The sequence below is a fragment of the Littorina saxatilis genome, linkage group LG10, assembly GCF_037325665.1.
Source record: "Littorina saxatilis isolate snail1 linkage group LG10, US_GU_Lsax_2.0, whole genome shotgun sequence".
In the NCBI taxonomy this organism is placed as follows: Eukaryota; Metazoa; Mollusca; class Gastropoda; order Littorinimorpha; family Littorinidae; genus Littorina; species Littorina saxatilis.
Genome location: NC_090254.1, coordinates 16,931,667 through 16,949,623, shown reverse-complemented (window position 1 = coordinate 16,949,623; position 17,957 = coordinate 16,931,667). Strand labels below are relative to the sequence as shown.

General features: G+C 46.4%; 1 protein-coding gene across 1 annotated transcript in view; it reads left to right on the top strand.

Annotated features, from left to right (window-relative positions):
• Positions 1–17,957, top strand: part of LOC138978292 (cationic amino acid transporter 4-like) — a 34,371-nt gene that overhangs the window by 13,516 nt on the left and 2,898 nt on the right. The window contains exons 2-3 of the mRNA XM_070350970.1: positions 1–844; positions 12,172–12,280. The exon at positions 1–844 is cut by the window's left edge and continues 871 nt beyond it. Of these exons, the coding sequence (XP_070207071.1) occupies positions 1–844; positions 12,172–12,280 (953 nt within the window). The remainder of the gene's footprint in view (positions 845–12,171; positions 12,281–17,957) is intronic.

Below are 17,957 nucleotides of genomic sequence, written 5' to 3'. Positions count from 1 at the left end.
CGTTCCCATAGCGACCATCATCTCCCTCGTCGTCGTGACGGTAATTTACATGACTGTGACGTCAGCGCTGACGTTGATGGTCCCTTTCTACGAAGTGTCGCTGACTGCGGCTTTCCCTGACGCTTTTATGTCTGTTGGGCTGGAGTGGGCCAAGTACTTCGTCGCCATCGGCACCTTGCTCGGGATCACCTCCAGTCTTCTCGGCTCCGCCTACAGTCTGCCTCGCTGCGTCTACGCTATGGCTGAGGACGGACTCTTCTTCTCTTTCCTGGCCCGTGTGCATCCCAAAACCCAGACCCCTCTCTGGGCTATTGCCGTCTTCGGGGGCCTGTCCGGGCTGATGGCTCTGCTCTTCGAGATCGACACTCTGGTGGAGTTTATGTCCATCGGAACTCTCTTCGCCTACACCATCGTGGCAGCCAGCATCATCATCCTACGCTACCTCCCTGTGGACCGATGTCAGTTCCAGCTGAAACCTGAAGAAGGAACGGCGGGTGCTCAGCCAACATCATCAGAGCAGGACACAGTCTCCGAAGAGACCTCGGAGAAAGCCGCGATCGTGAAGAAGTCCAAGAGCCACGACGATTTCGGTAAATTGCGGCAGAACTTGCGTGAGATGCCGGTGCTGAAACGCTTCGATCCGGGCAACGGGGTTATATGGGCCGTGGTGGTGCTAGGAGTTTTGCTGGCAGGTATGAGCGCGTTGCTAGTGTACGGGTTCGGGTACCTGCGGGAAGGAGCTTGGTGGTCCATCGCCTTGCTGGTGGTTCTCTTCATCCTCGTCGTCTTCTTCTACATGGTCATCGTGGCGCACGAGCAGAACAACGCATTCGTCACCTTCCAGGTCAGTGGGGATTTTATTTCAAACGAAACGCGAACCCAAAGACAGTGGGAATTTCATTTTTAAAAAAAGTTCGAACCCAAAGGCAGTATAGCATTTCCTTTCAAACAAACCTCGAACCCAAAGGCAGTAGGGATTTCATTTCAAACAAAACCCGAACACAAAATGCAGTACATATTTAATTTTAAACAAAAACCAAACCCAAAGAACTGTCGTGGACTTATTGAGAACTAACTTTCACATTGCGAACATATATTATTTGGAGGGGGGGTGGAGGAGTTATGGTTGAATGGGGGGGGGGGGGGGTGAGAGACGGGTGAGAGGGCATAACAACTTTGTTCTTTGTCACCTTCCAGATTAGTACGCGTCTTATTTCAAACAAAACTTGAAACCAAAGGACTATTAAGGACTTATTTCAGGTCTGACTTCCACATTGCACACTTAGTTTTATTTTGATTTAGAGAAGGGGCGTGGGGGCGGGGGAGGAGTGATTGTGGGGGGGAGCTAAGCTGTACAGCATATTCAGTCTTGACAAAAAAAATGAAACTTAGAAAAACAAATGGTTATGCATGTAGGAGAGAAAACAAAGGAATTATATTGCAGATCGCATCGGTTTTCACAAAGGACAATTCTGATCGATCTCTGGGGAACGGATCTTTCTTGTACCATCCGTCAGTCCATGGAAGAACCGGCTGTAAAGGAAGAAGGGACGGGCGGAGTGGCGTGGGGATGAAGGAGACCGGGAGGGTGGGGGATGAAGGAGACCGGGAGGGTGGGGGATGAAGGAGACAGGGAGGGTGGGGGATGAAGGAGACAGGGAGGGTAGGGGATGAAGGAGACCGGGAGGGTGGGGGATGAAGGAGACCGGGAGGGTGGGGGATGAAGGAGACCGGGAGGGTGGGGGATGAAGGAGACCGGGAGGGTGGGGGATGAAGGAGACAGGGAGGGTGGGGGATGAAGGAGACAGGGAGGGTGGGGGATGAAGGAGACAGGGAGGGTGGGGGATGAAGGAGACAGGGAGGGTGGGGGATGAAGGAGACAGGGAGGGTGGGGGATGAAGGAGACAGGGAGGGTGGGGGATGAAGGAGACAGGGAGGGTGGGGGATGAAGGAGACCGGGAGGGTGGGGGATGAAAGAGACAGGGAGGGTGGGGGATGAAGGAGACAGGGAGGGTGGGGGATGAAGGAGACCGGGAGGGTGGGGGATGAAGGAGACAGGGAGGGTGGGGGATGAAGGAGACCGGGAGGGTGGGGGATGAAGGAGACCGGGAGGGTGGGGGATGAAGGAGACCGGGAGGGTGGGGGATGAAGGAGACCGGGAGGGTGGGAGATGAAGGAGACCGGGAGGGTGGGAGATGAAGGAGACCGGGAGGGTGGGGGATGAAGGAGACAGGGAGGGTGGGGGATGAAGGAGACCGGGAGGGTAGGGGATGAAGGAGACCGGGAGGGTGGGGGGTGAAGGAGACCGGGAGGGTGGGGGATGAAGGAGACCGGGAGGGTGGGTGATGAAGGAGACCGGGAGGGTGGGGGATGAAGGAGACAGGGAGGGTGGGGGATGAAGGAGACAGGGAGGGTGGGGGATGAAGGAGACAGGGAGGGTGGGGGATGAAGGAGACCGGGAGGGTGGGGGATGAAGGAGACAGGGGGGGGGGGGGGGTGGGGGATGAAGGAGACCGGGAGGGTGGGGGATGAAGGAGACCGGGAGGGTGGGGGATGAAGGAGACCGGGAGGGTGGGGGATGAAGGAGACCGGGAGGGTGGGGGATGAAGGAGACCGGGAGGGTGGGGGATGAAGGAGACCGGGAGGGTGGGGGATGAAGGAGACCGGGAGGGTGGGGGAGGAGGAAGGGCTTCCTGACACCAGACACAATCTTGTTGGAACTGATCTTTGAAGTTTTTTCCTTTCCCCAATATAATAGGCTTTTGTCTTCAAATGACACCCCAAGGGTTTTGGTCATCATCCTCTTGCGCCTTTCTGTACATATCTCTTGATGCAACTCGACTGCAACGGAATAATGTGTGTACATGTGTCTATGGGGGCTATCATATTGTCTATAGATACGTGTGGGCTATCATAGTGTGCATATATGTCTATGGGGGCTATCACATTGTGTATGGATATGTGTGGGCTATCATAGTGTGCATATATGTCTATGGGGGCTATCACATTGTGTATAGATATGTGTGGGCTATCATAGTGTGCATATATGTCTTTCAGGGCTATCATATTGTGTATAGATATGTGTGGGCTATCATAGTGTGCATATATACTCAAAGGAAAACGTTAGGGACCGCCCTTGAAAAAAACAGCTGACTTCATCTGTGCCAAACTCCTTGTTCCTAAGTTTATAAAACCAAATGGCTGTCAGGCCGTACACACCAGTGGGTGAGCAATGCTGTTTTAGCAGGAAACTTGCTCGGGATCCACGGAGGCCTGGCTAGAGCACGAGACAGAAACTGCCAAACTGCAAAAAGTGGACCATTTTTACGCTGGCGCGTGGGCAAGCCTGGGCGGGAAAGATGAAAAATTCGTTATGCACGTGCAGGGAGGATGTGTTGAGAGTGAACTGTTGTCACCAGTTAGGCTTTTTTGCCCCGCAATTTTCCGCTAGCCACCATCTTCTCACTATGCCTCCCAGACGAAAGGTGACCACCTTCAACAAAGCCCGGGCCATCGCATGGCTGCAAGACGGCGTAAGCAAGCGAGAAGTGGGCAGACGACTTGGAGTGCCCCATTCTGTCATGGTCAGGCTGCATCAGAAGTTCCAGGCCACCAACAGCGTTCTGGAGAGGCCCAGGTCAGGATAGCCTAAGAAGACAACACAGCGTGAAGATCGCTTCATCAGAAGACAAGCTCTGCAGCAGCGAGGCACCACTGCAAACATCATCAGGGGCCAGCTGAGGGTGGCAACAAACACCAACGTCAGCACGAAAACCATCCGCAAACGCCTGCACGAAGTTGGCCTGCGATCACGTCGTCCAGCTGTACGGCCACGACTGACAGCAGCTCATCGCCAGGCTCATTTGGCGTTCTGTCACAACCATGCCAGGTGGACACGCCAGCAATGGGCCGATGTGCTGTTCAGCGATGAGTCCCACTTTAATCTGCACCATCATGACGGTCGGGCTCGTGTGTGGAGGCGTCATGGTGAGCGGTACAACAACGGTCTGGTGCAGGAGAGGGTGGTCTTCGGCGGGGGCTCCATCATGGTGTGGGGGGCCCTCAGTTTTCGACACAGAACCCCCCTCTACCACATTGTTGGCAACCTGACGGGCCAGCGCTACAGAGATGAGATTGTCGCCCCTTTGGTTCTACCCGCTCTACACCAGATTGGTGTGCAGGCTGTGTTCCAGGACGATAACGCGACACCTCACAGAGCGAGGCTGGTCAACAACTTCATCCAGCAGGCTGGTGTCACCAGGATGAACTGGCCGGCCTGCAGCCCTGATTTCAACCCCATCGAGCACCTGTGGGATGAGCTGGACAGGCGAGTGAGGAACAACCACCCACCCCCAAGGAACCTGCAGCAACTGCTTCAGTTCCTGCAAATCGAATGGCAGGCCATTCCTCAGGCCTTCTGCAGGAAGCTGGTAAACTCGATGCGGAACAGGACTGCAGAAGGCATCGCAAAACGCGGCGGACACACCCATTACTGAACTGTTCGGAACTTGCACATTTTGTTTTCGACCCCCATGTTGTTTCAGAGCTTGTTGACACGTAATGCGTGAATGAAATGTCACCATATTTTGGAAAAGGATCGCAGAGATAATGAATTAAACATGTTACAAATTTGATTCAATTTTGTTTGGTGGTTTGGAAGCTGTGTTTGTTTGCGTAAGTGGTCCCTAACTTTTTCCTATGAGTGTATGTCTATGGGGGCTATCACATTGTGTATAGATATGTGTGGGCTATCATATTGTGCATAGATATCTAGGGGTGATATCATCATGATTGTGTGTGGATGTCTATTGGTACATTTACCATATTGTATATATGGATGTCCATGGGGCGGTCAAAGGTATATGTGACCCTCCACCACGAAATGAGTCGCATGTCACCTCGCGCGGTTCTGCGCTAGGCTTCATATGAGTCCGGGGAGTGTTTGGTAACAGTGTGAGGGTCACCTTAATCACAGGCTTATAACTCAAACAGTTTTCGCTCTTTTCTAAAACGGTTTTCACCACTAGATAGAGCATACAAAACTCTGTGGGAAAATGTAAAAATATGAAAATCATGAAAATGTGACATGCGACTCATTTCGTCGTGGAGGGTCACTTTATGAGTTCGTCGTGGCGGAAACATCGAGAGTGGTGGGAAGAATGATAGTTGCAAATGCAGGGGTTACATTTCAGGAAGAAAGAGAAATACGCCGTGCTGTCACCGATGTAAATGTTTTTCAATCGATTTGTTTTATGCACAATGTCAGCCGTTGTCGAATCCGTGCAGCGACGGACGCAGTGGCGTGGTGGTAAGACGTCGGCCTCCTAATCGGGAGGTCGTGAGTTCGAATCCCAGTCGCTGCCGCCTGGTGGGTTAAGAGTGGAGATTTTTCCGATCTCCCAGGTCAACGTATGTGCCGACCTGCTAATGACTTAACCCCCTTCGTGTGTACACGCAAGCACAAGACCAAGTGCGCACGGAAAAGATCATGTAATCCATGTCAGAGTTCGGTGGGTTATAGAAACACGAACATACCCAGCATGCCTCCTCCGAAATCGGCGTATTCTGCCTGAATGGCGGGGTAAAAACGAGCATACACGTGGGGGGATTGTTGAAGGGGGAGGGGGAGGAGGGATAGCGTGATACTCCCACGCGAATGCTTGCTTATGCTATTCAGCCGAATAGAGACTCAAAGATAATCATTTTGCCGACCCACACATGTTCTGTAATCCGAGTCATTCCCACTTGACTTGGTCGCTGTTTAGTGGTTTCATGGATAGAAATACGGAGCAAATGCATGAAAGAACATAAAAACAAGAAATTCCTCCGATAGGAACTACACCCCCGTCAAAGGGAAATAACCTTCTCAGTTGGTGGCAGTGAGAATGGTTATTTCCCTTTGACCAACGGGGGTGTCCGTCTATACCAGGCCTTGTATAATTTTAATCCACCAATAACTCCCTAACCGTGTGTTTGACTGGTCCCAATTTTTGTAAGGACCGTCTCAGGAATGTATAGAACCTGTTCACCAAGTTTGGTGACGATCGGTCCGTTCATTCTTGAGATCTACTTGCGAACACAAACACATCGAGTGAAACCTATACACACCCCTATACCGGGGGTGTAAATATATAACAAGTACATACAACGGAGAATAGAGGAACAAGTGACAACATGTAATTGGAGTAATTCCCACTTGATTTGGTCGTTTTCCTGTAGTTCTTCGATTTATGCAGAGAAAAACAGAGCAAATGTATGAAATAACAAATATAAGTAATAAGTACATGTATATGTATGTATACAACAAAGAGGAGAGTAACAATATTAGTAGAAACGGAAAGGAAGGAATAGAAAAAATCATCACATATTGCACCGGCTTGCATAAAGCAGGTGCAAACATCATGCACCAATTACATGTATTGATTCCTACTGTGTCACTCGTTCCAACCCCCCTCACCCCCCCCCCTCCCCCCCCCTAACAAAATCTCTGCTTTAGCTTTTACCGGCAGAATGCAATCAATAGTTTTGACTCTTTTTTTTGACTTTTTTTTCTCCACTGATGTTGTCTTGTGTGTTTTATATGTTACGTGATTTGCCAAAGTATGTTAGATGTTTTCGAGTCGTGCACCTCAGCTCCTGGAAGCAGTCTGTTTGAAATTCTTCCCTTTATCAAAAATAACAGGTTTTGTCCTGCAAATGCTTCAAACGCATAGTCGATTCATTATTTTGTATTTAAGTGCACATTCATAAGTTTATCTTGTTGTGCTCCTTTAATATTTTTCATGGCTTTGTAAAGTTGTATTTGAATAAAACACTGTTTAAACCAAACACATAGTCTTTCCGCACACAATACTGTGATTGACGCATAAGGCACAAAAAAAAGTCTGTTCACGGTAACATAGGCACACAAAAATAGGGTCGGTAGGTCAGGATTTTTTTTCTCCAAAAAAACATATTTTTAAGTTATTTTGCCCAAAAACAAAGACTTTTTTTTTCCAAATGCCCCCAAAAAGTCTAGGGTCGCGCGAAAAAATAGGGTCGGTCGGGATACCGTAAACAGACTTTTTGTTTTGTTTTGGCCTTACGTGTCTCTTTTAATTGACAATGTTAGAAAATTACTCCGTCGGGTTTGTATGGGTTGTGGACTAGGGACTAGCCTTGAGTTTCCTCTGACAAACATTGAAAAGGTCAATCACTAGCGAGGGGTGTGTCGGAAACATTTGTTCCTGTCCACATGCTTCCGACACACCTCTCGTTAGTGATTGGCCCCTCCAATGTTTGTCAGAGGAATTCAAGGGTATTCACTCTTCCATAACCCATACACACCCGACAGTTATTTTCGGAATTCGGCTATTGATTGGTCTGTAGAATGTCAGCTAATTGTGTATCTGAGATTGTGGAGTTGGTTTTCGTCGTATATTGTTCGATCATCTCTTTCAAAATTATCCAGTTTTTTTTCTTCTTTCTTTCAAATAGCCTGCGTGTGGTCTAAAACAATATCCATTTATTACATCCCAGCGGCACTGCTGTATGTTTCTGTTATCGATTTATCTGTAGCATGTCAGCCGCTATGAAATTTGTAGATTATGAAAGCAATCTTTGCCATAATTTCCCCTCTCTCAAAATTATACGGGTATATAATTATATCAATGCGTGGTATTACTGATTCATTCGTCTGCAGATTAGCTTCATGTATAAGCCGCTGTCGAATTTGTACATCTCACGTTCCTGAATAAGTCTTTTGTCAAATGTTCCTCTGACTGAAACATTCGCTTCAAAAACATATCCCATCCTTTCCGTCTGACAGTGACTGATTCTGCGTGTTTCTCTTATTGATTTGTCTGTGGCATGTCAGCCACTTCCGGATCTGTACATCTCAGATTCGGTGAAGATATAGCTCTTGGCGCAACTCGACTACAATAGGATCGTGTTGGAAACGTCTGTGGGGGCGTTTTGTCTGAAGATTCGGCGAGAGGGGAGGGTGCGGCGTGGGCAAGAGCTGAAGTGGAGAGAGAGGGGGCAAAGAGATTTGCCAGCTAGGGAGGAAGGTGGAGGGTATGGGAACTTGCCGATGGCGTGACCTTATCGCTATAGAGAATACTACATGGCTTGCTGTGTTCATCGAGGGTGATTAGCGAGCGCAATTATTTTTTTGAGTCACTTGAGAAAAAGTGACTCTATGTAATCGGTCAGTGTTAGTCTGTCCGGCCGGCCGTCCGGCCGGCCGTCCGTAGACACCACCTTAACGTTGGACTTTTCTCGGAAACTATCAAAGCGATCGGGCTCATATTTTGTTTAGTCGTGACCTCCAATGACCTCTACACTTTAACGATGGTTTCGTTGACCTTTGACCTTTTTCAAGGTCACAGGTCAGCGTCAAAGGAAAAATTAGACATTTTATATTTTTGACAAAGTTCATCGGATGTGATTGAAACTTTGTAGGATTATTCTTTACATCAAAGTATTTACATCTGTAGCCTTTTACGAACGTTATCAGAAAAACAAGGGAGATAACTAGCCTTTTCTGTTCGGCAACACACAACTTAACGTTGGGCTTTTCTCGGAAACTATAAAAGTGACCGGGCTCAAATTTTATGTGAACGTGACTCATTGTGTTGTGAATAGCAATTTCTTCCTGTCCATCTGATGCCTCATATAATATTCAGAACTGCGAAAGTGACTCGATCGAGCGTTTGCTCTTCTTGTTTTTTCTATAATGACGTTTGTCTCCGTGACTTTGGCATCATAAGCAGTGGAAAAACAGGTCCCTGCCAGACTTGCTTGACATGACCTCTACATGATATACACACGTGTGATTTGAACGATTATTATCTCACGAGTGTCTCTCTCTCTCGTATGTAGGATAAAGAAGGCTTGTTACTAGTGTGGAGCTACACAGAGATGTGGTAATGAAGGTGATTATCAACCTGACCGTAACTATTTATATGTGCAGCGAGAGAGGGCACGAGAACGAGATGAAAGAAAAGCTCAGTAGGAGTCCTTTTGCTTAAATCCCTTTTCCTTCTCTGTTTTTATTTACTTATTTATTTATTTGTTATCTTTCTTTCTTTTTCTCTTTCTTTCTTTCTCTTTTTCTTTCTTTCACTCTTTCTTACTTTCAGACTTTCTCTCTTTCTTTTGTTCTTTCTTTCTTTTAGTATTTCTTTCTGTCTTTCTTTCTCTCTCTTTCTGGTTTTTTTTCTTTCGTTCCTACTTTCTTTCATTTGTTCTCTCTTTCTTTCTTTCATCCTTACTTTCTTTCTTTCTCTCTTTCTCTCTTGGTTTTTTTTCCCCTTTCTCTGATCATTTCACCTTGTTCTTCGGTTATTCTGCTGAAATGAGATTTAACTAAGAAATAAAAATAAAAGAAACCACAACAAGAGATGAGCAGAATGAGAGGGAGGACATGTAAACCGATAACGAGGGAGGAGGGGGGGGGGGGCGGAGCGGGTAGGTGTGCGCAAGGAGCAAAAAGCCAAGATGGCATCTAGTAAGCTGCACGAGTTGTCAGTGATCTGTGCAAATCCTACTTAAGTTGATCGCTGTCGTCTCGCTCCTCCGTGTGTCATTCGTCAAGATAAAGGTAGGACAGAAGAAGAAAACTTGTGGTGGTAGGATGTAGTCGAGAATAACACCACAGCGCAGATAGAACAGGCTGGCCGCAGGCAGTATAGATCTTACTTGTTACATTGATTTCTACTTCGTATTTTATCAAAACACACACACACACACACACACAGCCACACACACGCACGCACGCACGCACACATGCACGCACGCACGCAAGCGCGCGCGCGCACACACACACACACAGACGCACGCACGCACGCACTCCCGCCCGCCCGCCCGCCCGAACGCTCACACACACGCACGCACGCACTCACGCACGTGGGCACACACACGCACGCACTCACGCACGTGCGCGCACACACACACGCACTCACGCACGTGTGCGCACACACACACACACACACACACATATGTATATATATATATATACACACACACACACACACACACACACACGCACACACACACACGCAGACACCAAAATGTTGAGCTGCTTTTGGATCATAACGTCATAGGAGGGAGTTTCGAAAACATATATAGTTTTTACTTGTTAATGTTACTTTTGACTGTCGCTGATGCGTGGGTCTTTCAATCGATATTTGCGCAAAATGTCAACCGTTATCGAATCAGATTCCGTGGCTCTTACTGTCGCTTGGCTTCAATTTGAGATGGGGAGGGGGGATGCTACCGAGGCAGAACGTATACAGTCGAACCTGCCATTGAAACCACCTGTCCATAAAGACCACCTGTCCATAAAGACCACCTGTCCATAAAGACCACCTGCCCATTAAGACCACCCCAAAGGATCCCCGACGGTCTTTACGACTATATAAATCACCTGTCTAAAGAGACCACCTGTCTAAAGAGACCACTTTTGCTCAGTCCCTTGGGTGGTCTCCTTAGACAGGTTCGACTGTATTATTAAAAATTCATTAATACTGTGTTTTTCAGCCTTTAATTCTGAAGAAAAAATCAGGTTTGCTGATTCTTGTTTTTAAGGGTCGTTACATTGATCGGTTGAAAAAAAACCCAAGACTTAGTCTTTATGTGTGCCTTTCTGCAACCGACGAATGTGCGTTATTTAGCCGATTCGTCAGCGTTTTTTTAAGCTGCAACAAAATCAACGAAGCTCGGAAACCAAGAAATATACAAAACTTATTCTCCATCATTTTCTGATTCCAAAAACACATAAATATGTTATATTTGGATTAAAAACAAGCTCTGAAAATTAGAAATATAAAAATTATGATCAAAATTAAATTTTCGAAATCAATTTAAAAACTATTTTATCTTATTCCTTGTCGGTTCCTGATTCCAAAAACATATAGATATGATCTATTTGGATGGAAAACACGCTCAGAAAGTTAAAACGAAGAGAGGTACAGAAAAGCGTGCTATCCTTCTCAGCGCAATTACTACCCTGCTCTTCTTGTCAATTTCACTGCCTTTGCCATGAGCGGTGGACTGACGATGCTACGAGTATACCGGTCTTGCTGCGTTGCATTGCGTTCAGTTTCATTCTGTGAGTTGGACAACTACTTGACTAAATGTTGTATTTTCGCCTTACGCGACTTGTTTTCTTTCAAATAAACAAATAAAACAAACAGAAAAATATTGCACTCTTTAAAAAAAAAAGCGTGTTATAAACGTATCACTAATTGTTTATGTACTACCTCCACTGTGCCCTCTGGATAATTAAAATCGTACGTCATAACTTGTTTGTCTCATTTAGTTAATTAACACGCTCAGACCATTCACTACCTATTTTATTCCTGTTTTTATCACTTAGTTAGTGGAAGAATTTTGTGTAATGTATGTTTGATGGTGTATGCTTTTAATCAAGCGTTGTTGACTATGAATGTAGATGTAAATGCTTGTATAACTGTGTTTTAATTTCAGATGTGTCAAGCGCAAAGAGCATAATTGTAAAGTTATGATGTTGCGCTATATGCTCATTTATTATTATTATTATTATTATTATTATTATTACTCTGGCACACACACACACACACACACACACACACACACACACACACACACACACACACACACACACACACACACACACACACACACCGTTAGTATTGTGCTTCGTGTCAATCATCTGTAAATTACTTCCATTCACCCGTTAATTACATTCTGTAATGTATGGGAGCGCTTCGCATCACTGCTACCAGCTTACACAATAGGCCTACTCGAGTTGGTTTCATTCGTTCTCAATTAGAGCTAGAAAACTGGCGAGTGGATGAAGATGCATTTGCTGATTCCATTACTGAAGAGATATCTATAAACCTTGAACCTTATTTATTTTGTGTAAATAGTGTGTGTGTGTGTGTGTGTGTGTGTGTGTGTGTGTGTGTGTGTGTGTGTGTGTGTATGTGTGTGTGTTTGAGTGTGTGTGTGTGTGTGTGAGTGAGTGTGTGTGTGTGTGTGTGTGTGTGTGTGTGTTGGCGGGTGGGTTTGTGAGTGCGTGCGTGCTTGTGCGTGCGTGCTTGATAGCGCGTGCGTCTGTTCGTGCGTGCATTCGTGATTTCCTGCGTGTTAACTATGTGCATGACAATATGCTATGCCTATCTAACAGTTACGCTTTGTTCTCCCCAGATACCCTTTGTTCCCTTCCTTCCCGTGCTGAGTATGTTCCTCAACCTGCTCCTCATGATGTCACTGTCCTCCATCACCTGGATACGACTCGCCATTTGGATGGCCGCTGGTAGGTTGTCACCATATTCACTACAGTGGGACCTTCCTTTTAAGGCGGTTCTTAATTGAGCCCGAAGTCGACTTCACGAAGACTTCGTGAAGTCGGTATTTTTTTTTACCAAAAACTCAGTGCTAAAGCTTCGTGCGGCAAGCTTCGCGAAGTATATATACTTAGTATATACTTAGTATATATATACTATACTAAAGGACAGGCTTTAAGGCGGTTCTTAATCGAGCCGGCCGAAAAATAGATCATAACAATGTACATTGCAGCCAGAACTATAATTACTATTTGAGTACTTCATGTTTATCGTTGGTTGTTGGGTGCAACCGTTTCGCTCCTTGGTCCAATAATCGCCATTTTGAAATACACCGATCTACAAAAATAACGGGAACTTTTCTTCCTTTATTTTTTTTTCTCCAGCTAACTAGAACGATTACCTTAAATGTGTATCGTTCAAGCCTGGGTCGGTTACGTTAAAAAAAACACCGTGTTCTTTGGAAGTTTAGTTAAAACCATTTGAGTGTTCAACTGCAGCTAATGGAAGCATGTTTAAATACGCACCAATTAACAGTTAGCTTTTCCGCTGTGAATGGGAAAATGTCAACATGGAAAGACATGCAACTTAACACTTTCTACCCCAGCTATGTTGACCAAGTTTTGTTTTAGTCGAGACCAGCTGTGTTGCAGCAGGTCACTCAGAATTGAAGTAACTGTGTAGAAAATGTGTGTATCAACACGCTGGAATGCAGGCGTCAGATCGACGTTACAGGAAGCCACTGAAGCTAACAGTCTGATCGGATACATCCGTACCTGGTCAAATAGAGCCATATGAGTGGATACGGATATATCCGTACCTGGGAGACAATGAGTTAACAATAAACCGTGCATTATGTGCTTATGTCTGACACTCTTTATGCAACCATTACAGAGAATATAATCCCGAGGGTCGGCAAATGAATATTCATGATATGAGAAGTGATATTATGTCCTTTATCTCCTGTTTCTTAAGCTTTCTACTCGACGTTTTTATCAACAGTTTCTGCTACTCTCTTCTTTGTCTGTCTTTCTGTCTGACTATATCTCTATTGTTCTGTCTTTCTGTTTATTTGTCTGTCTGTCTGTCTGTCTCTCTGTCCCTTTCTGTCCGTCTGCTAGTCTCTCTCCTTTCACTGTCTCTTTGTGTGTCTGTCTCTGTGCCTGTCTGTTTGTCTGACTCTCACTCTCCCCCTCCCTCTCTCTTTCTGTCTCTCACTCCCCCCTCCCCCACCTCTCTCTCTCTCTCTCTCTCTCTCTCTCTCTCTCTCTCTCTCTCTCTATCTATCTATCTCTTTCTCTCTCTCAGTCTCTCTGTTCATTTATTGATCCCCCTTGTTCGTTCTCAAAGGGGTCGCAAATATCCTGCTCCTGCTCCTGTAATACCCACAGGCATACCTCCTCCTCCTCGCACATGTTTCCGCATGATATTCCCTGTAGCGTATGGGATACCATGTGTCCATGAATTCTATAGAAAGCACTGTGTGCACATTGAAGGCATTGTACTTATTGAATATTCAATATACGCTGTATACTGAAGTGCCTCCTCTTTTGAACTCACATTTTGTCACCAGTTGTGAACACTGTTTCAAATTGTGACTATGTATATGATTTTACTAGCAAATGTAGCACACCTGTTAAACGCTCAATAGTGTGTTAACGTGTGTGCTACTTTTTTTCATTAGAATTATATAGTTCGTCACATGTTATTACAACTGGTTACAAAAAGTGTATTGAAAGGTGAAACACGTCCGTTTACAGCGTAAAATAATGGACAAATGGCGTCGCATCGTAGCGTGTAAAATGTTGAATTTTAATGTCCAATGTGGGTTTTTTGGGTGGTTTTTTGGTGTGTTTTTTTGTAAAGCGCCATGAGACTGTTATCTGGCGGTGAACAGCGCTATAGAAGAATGTTTTATTATTAGTAGTAGTAGTAGTATCTCCCCCTTACATTGTCAGATGAGAGAATGGGAAATTGCTCAAGAAAGATAGCAGAGTCGGCTCCGATTTAACAACGATAAAAAGTAGAATTAGAAGGTCTACTTAAATTTTAACTCCGAAGAATAAAGGAAAAGGTAGTGCCATGAAGAAACCGATTCGTGAATTGTCACACACACACACACACACACACACACACACACACACACACGCACGCACGCACACACACACACACACACACACACGCACACACACACACACATACACACATACACACACATACACACACATACACACACACACACACACACACATACACACACACACACACACACACACACGTACACACACACACACACACACATACACACACACACACACGCACACACACACACCCACACACACACACACACACACACACACACACACACATACATACAGCAATGCGCTAAATGCCAATGTTCAACGTTTGCGTGAACATGAGACGAGGTCTATTGCAGCTCCCTCCCCACCCCCAGCCCAATCCCCAACCTAGCCGAACGTAGCACCGATGAGGCACAAAGGCCGGGAAGGGGTGCGTAAGGCTGATGGGGTCTATGTCGACCAAAAGAGTGGGATTCCCTGTAGGTGGAATTCCTGGAGGGGGGTTCCCTGTAGCCTATACAGGGAATACCACAGGATTTACACTACTCAAAATAATTCAAGGGCCAGTGTCAATTTTGACATGGTTTGAACAAAAAGTGCAGACTGAAAAAAAATTGTTTTTTTGCCAAATAAGCAACAAACAGTGTTACGCAATGTTCAAGACAACGTGTTTTTGAAAAGGGTTCAGATGAGCGTTTATTCAAAGTGCTACACGGGGCCACAGAAGAAAAGCAAAATTGACGTGAAAATGCCAACTTTTGAAACGCGTCTAGCTGACGCAGCACACCTGCGCAGACTCAAAACTGCAATGCACGTGCAAGCCGTAGCTTTTGTGAGCAGACGTCAACCAGTGTTGCAGACCAAGGGGTATTTAAGGCCACGTTTCTTGAGCATTTTTAACCATGCCCCCAAGACGCCGACTGGGTGATGCTGACAGAGGGATGGCCGTGGCCTGGCTCCAGGAAGGCGTAGCAGTGCGGGAAGTTGGCAGGCGACTGCAAGTGACACATTCTGTCATACAGAGGCTGAGAGACCGCTTAAACAACACCGGAAGTGTGCAAGAACCAAGGAGGGCTGGGCGCCCACGAATGACGACCAGGAGAGAAGACCGCTACGTCATCGTGTCAGCCCTGCGTAACAGAACCGCCACTGCAAACACGCTCAGGGGGCAACTGCGAACAGCCACCAACATCCTGGTCAGTGACCAAACTGTTCGCAACCGTCTGCACGAGGTGAACATGCGATCAAGGCGGCGAGCGGTACGACCTCCACTCACTAGGGCTCATCGTGCAGCTCGTCTGGCCTGGACCCGGCGTCATCTGGCCTGGACAAAGCAGCAGTGGTCCAGGGTGCTCTTCTCCGACGAGTCTCGCTACACGCTGTCCTTCAACGACGGCCGAATTCGCGTCTGGAGACGTCCTAGAGAGCGCTTCAGCAACGCTACCGTTCTGGAGCACGACAGACATGGTGGCGGCTCCCTGATGGTGTGGGGTGGATTCAGTCTTCACCACAGGACACCCCTACACTGTGTCCAAGGCAACCTGCCTGGCATCGCGTACAGGGATGACATTCTGCGTCCCATAGCCATACCAGTCCTTCAGGCCATCGGACCAGGTGCCACACTGCAAGACGACAACGCGCCTGCGCATAGAGCTCGGGTCGTCAATAACTTTCTGCAGCAGCAGCAAGTTATCAGGATGGACTGGCCTTCCCGTTCGCCCGATCTGAACCCAATCGAGCAACTTTGGGATGTCCTGGGGCGACTGATTCGAGCGAATCATCCTCCTCCACCAAACCTCAACGTCCTGTTCCACACTCTGCAGCAGGAGTGGCAGGCGATCCCTCAGAACACTCTTCAGACATTGGTCAGGTCCATGTGTCAGCGTTGCCTGGACTGCATCAATGCCAATGGAGATCACACTCGTTATTGACTCTTGTGATTCCAATTGCTCTCTGTTCCGAATTTTGAAAATGGGGGTATGTCCATTCAAATGAAGTTTTCTCGATGAATAATTCGTGTTTGTTAATGAAATTGTAACCGATCGAACAACAAGTGAATAAATTAAACTTCTGATATATGTTATCTGTTGTTTGTCTTAATTGCTTTGAATGGTGAATGACCAACTGAGTGGCCCTTGAATTCTTTTGAGTAGTGTAGTTCCTGTAGCGTGTCGCTGATATCGCTGAAAGTCACGTGATCTTTGGCGACATCGGTAGAATTTGATGTTTTTCAATCTTTTTTGATATTTCTTAGAAATTCGAGTATGGTTTGCAAGTTTTATTGAAAAAAACTCCACCCTGTGGGATTTCCCCCTCCATGAACTCCATCTACAGGGAATCCCACTCTTTTGGTCGACATAGACCCCATCAGCGTGAGTAAGTGGGGATGAGGCCGCTAGAGAATGCATAGCGCTATCACACAGATAATCACCACTGGGAAAATAACTGCCAAATGGCCCTAGCCAATAAAACTCTGATTTCCCTGGATGTATTTAATCATCACAGAAGCCGTGACCTTGGTACAGAATTGCTTAAATGGAGAAAAAAAATGGAGGTGGGGAGAGAGAACGACATAGATGTGTAACCGGCGAAAACAATTAAAGGGGGAGGACAAGGTGGTGAGAGAGAGAGACAGAGAGAGAGAGAGAGAGAGACAGCGGACAGACAGACAGACAGACAGAGACAGACAAAGACAGACAGACAGAGAGACAGAGACAGAGACAGAGAGACAGCTCGGAGACACAGAGACAGAGACACAGAGACAGAGACACAGAGAGAGAGAGAGACAGACAGAGATAGAGAAACACAGACAGACAGACAGACAGACAGACAGACATTAAAATAGACAGATAGACTTCTCACTGAGAGACTCACTTCTTCTTGGAAAACATTGATTTTTAGGTTCAGTAGACAAACACTGGAAAAAAGAAAAGACAAAATGGGTTGCGTGACGGAGGTTTCTCGGGGCAAAGCTGAGCGGATTCCCCCGAGGAACTGTCTTCCACACACACACACACACACACCACACACACACGCACACAAACACAACACACACACACACACACACACACACAACACACACACACACACACACACGCACACAAACACAACACACACACACACACACACACACACACCACACACACACGCACACAAACACAACACACACACACACACACACACACACACACACACACACAACACACACACACACACACACACAAAACACACACACACACACACACACCACACACACCATACACACACGCACACACACACACACACACACACACACACACACACACAGCAATGCGCTGAATGCCAAGTGGACTTGACTGACACAATGTCCTTTGCCTCTTTGTCTCTATCTTTTCCACACGCACTAAGTCCCTCTCGCTTCCTTAACAATGATTTTGTGCCAACAAAATACCCCCCACCCCTATCCCTCACCCAATCCCACACACACACATTCCCTCTTCCGTGTTTGTCAAAACCACAATGCAAGTTTCCATTTTCTGCTAAAGATGTCTTTTTTCTACTCATTGTTATGACATAATTGTCCCATCGC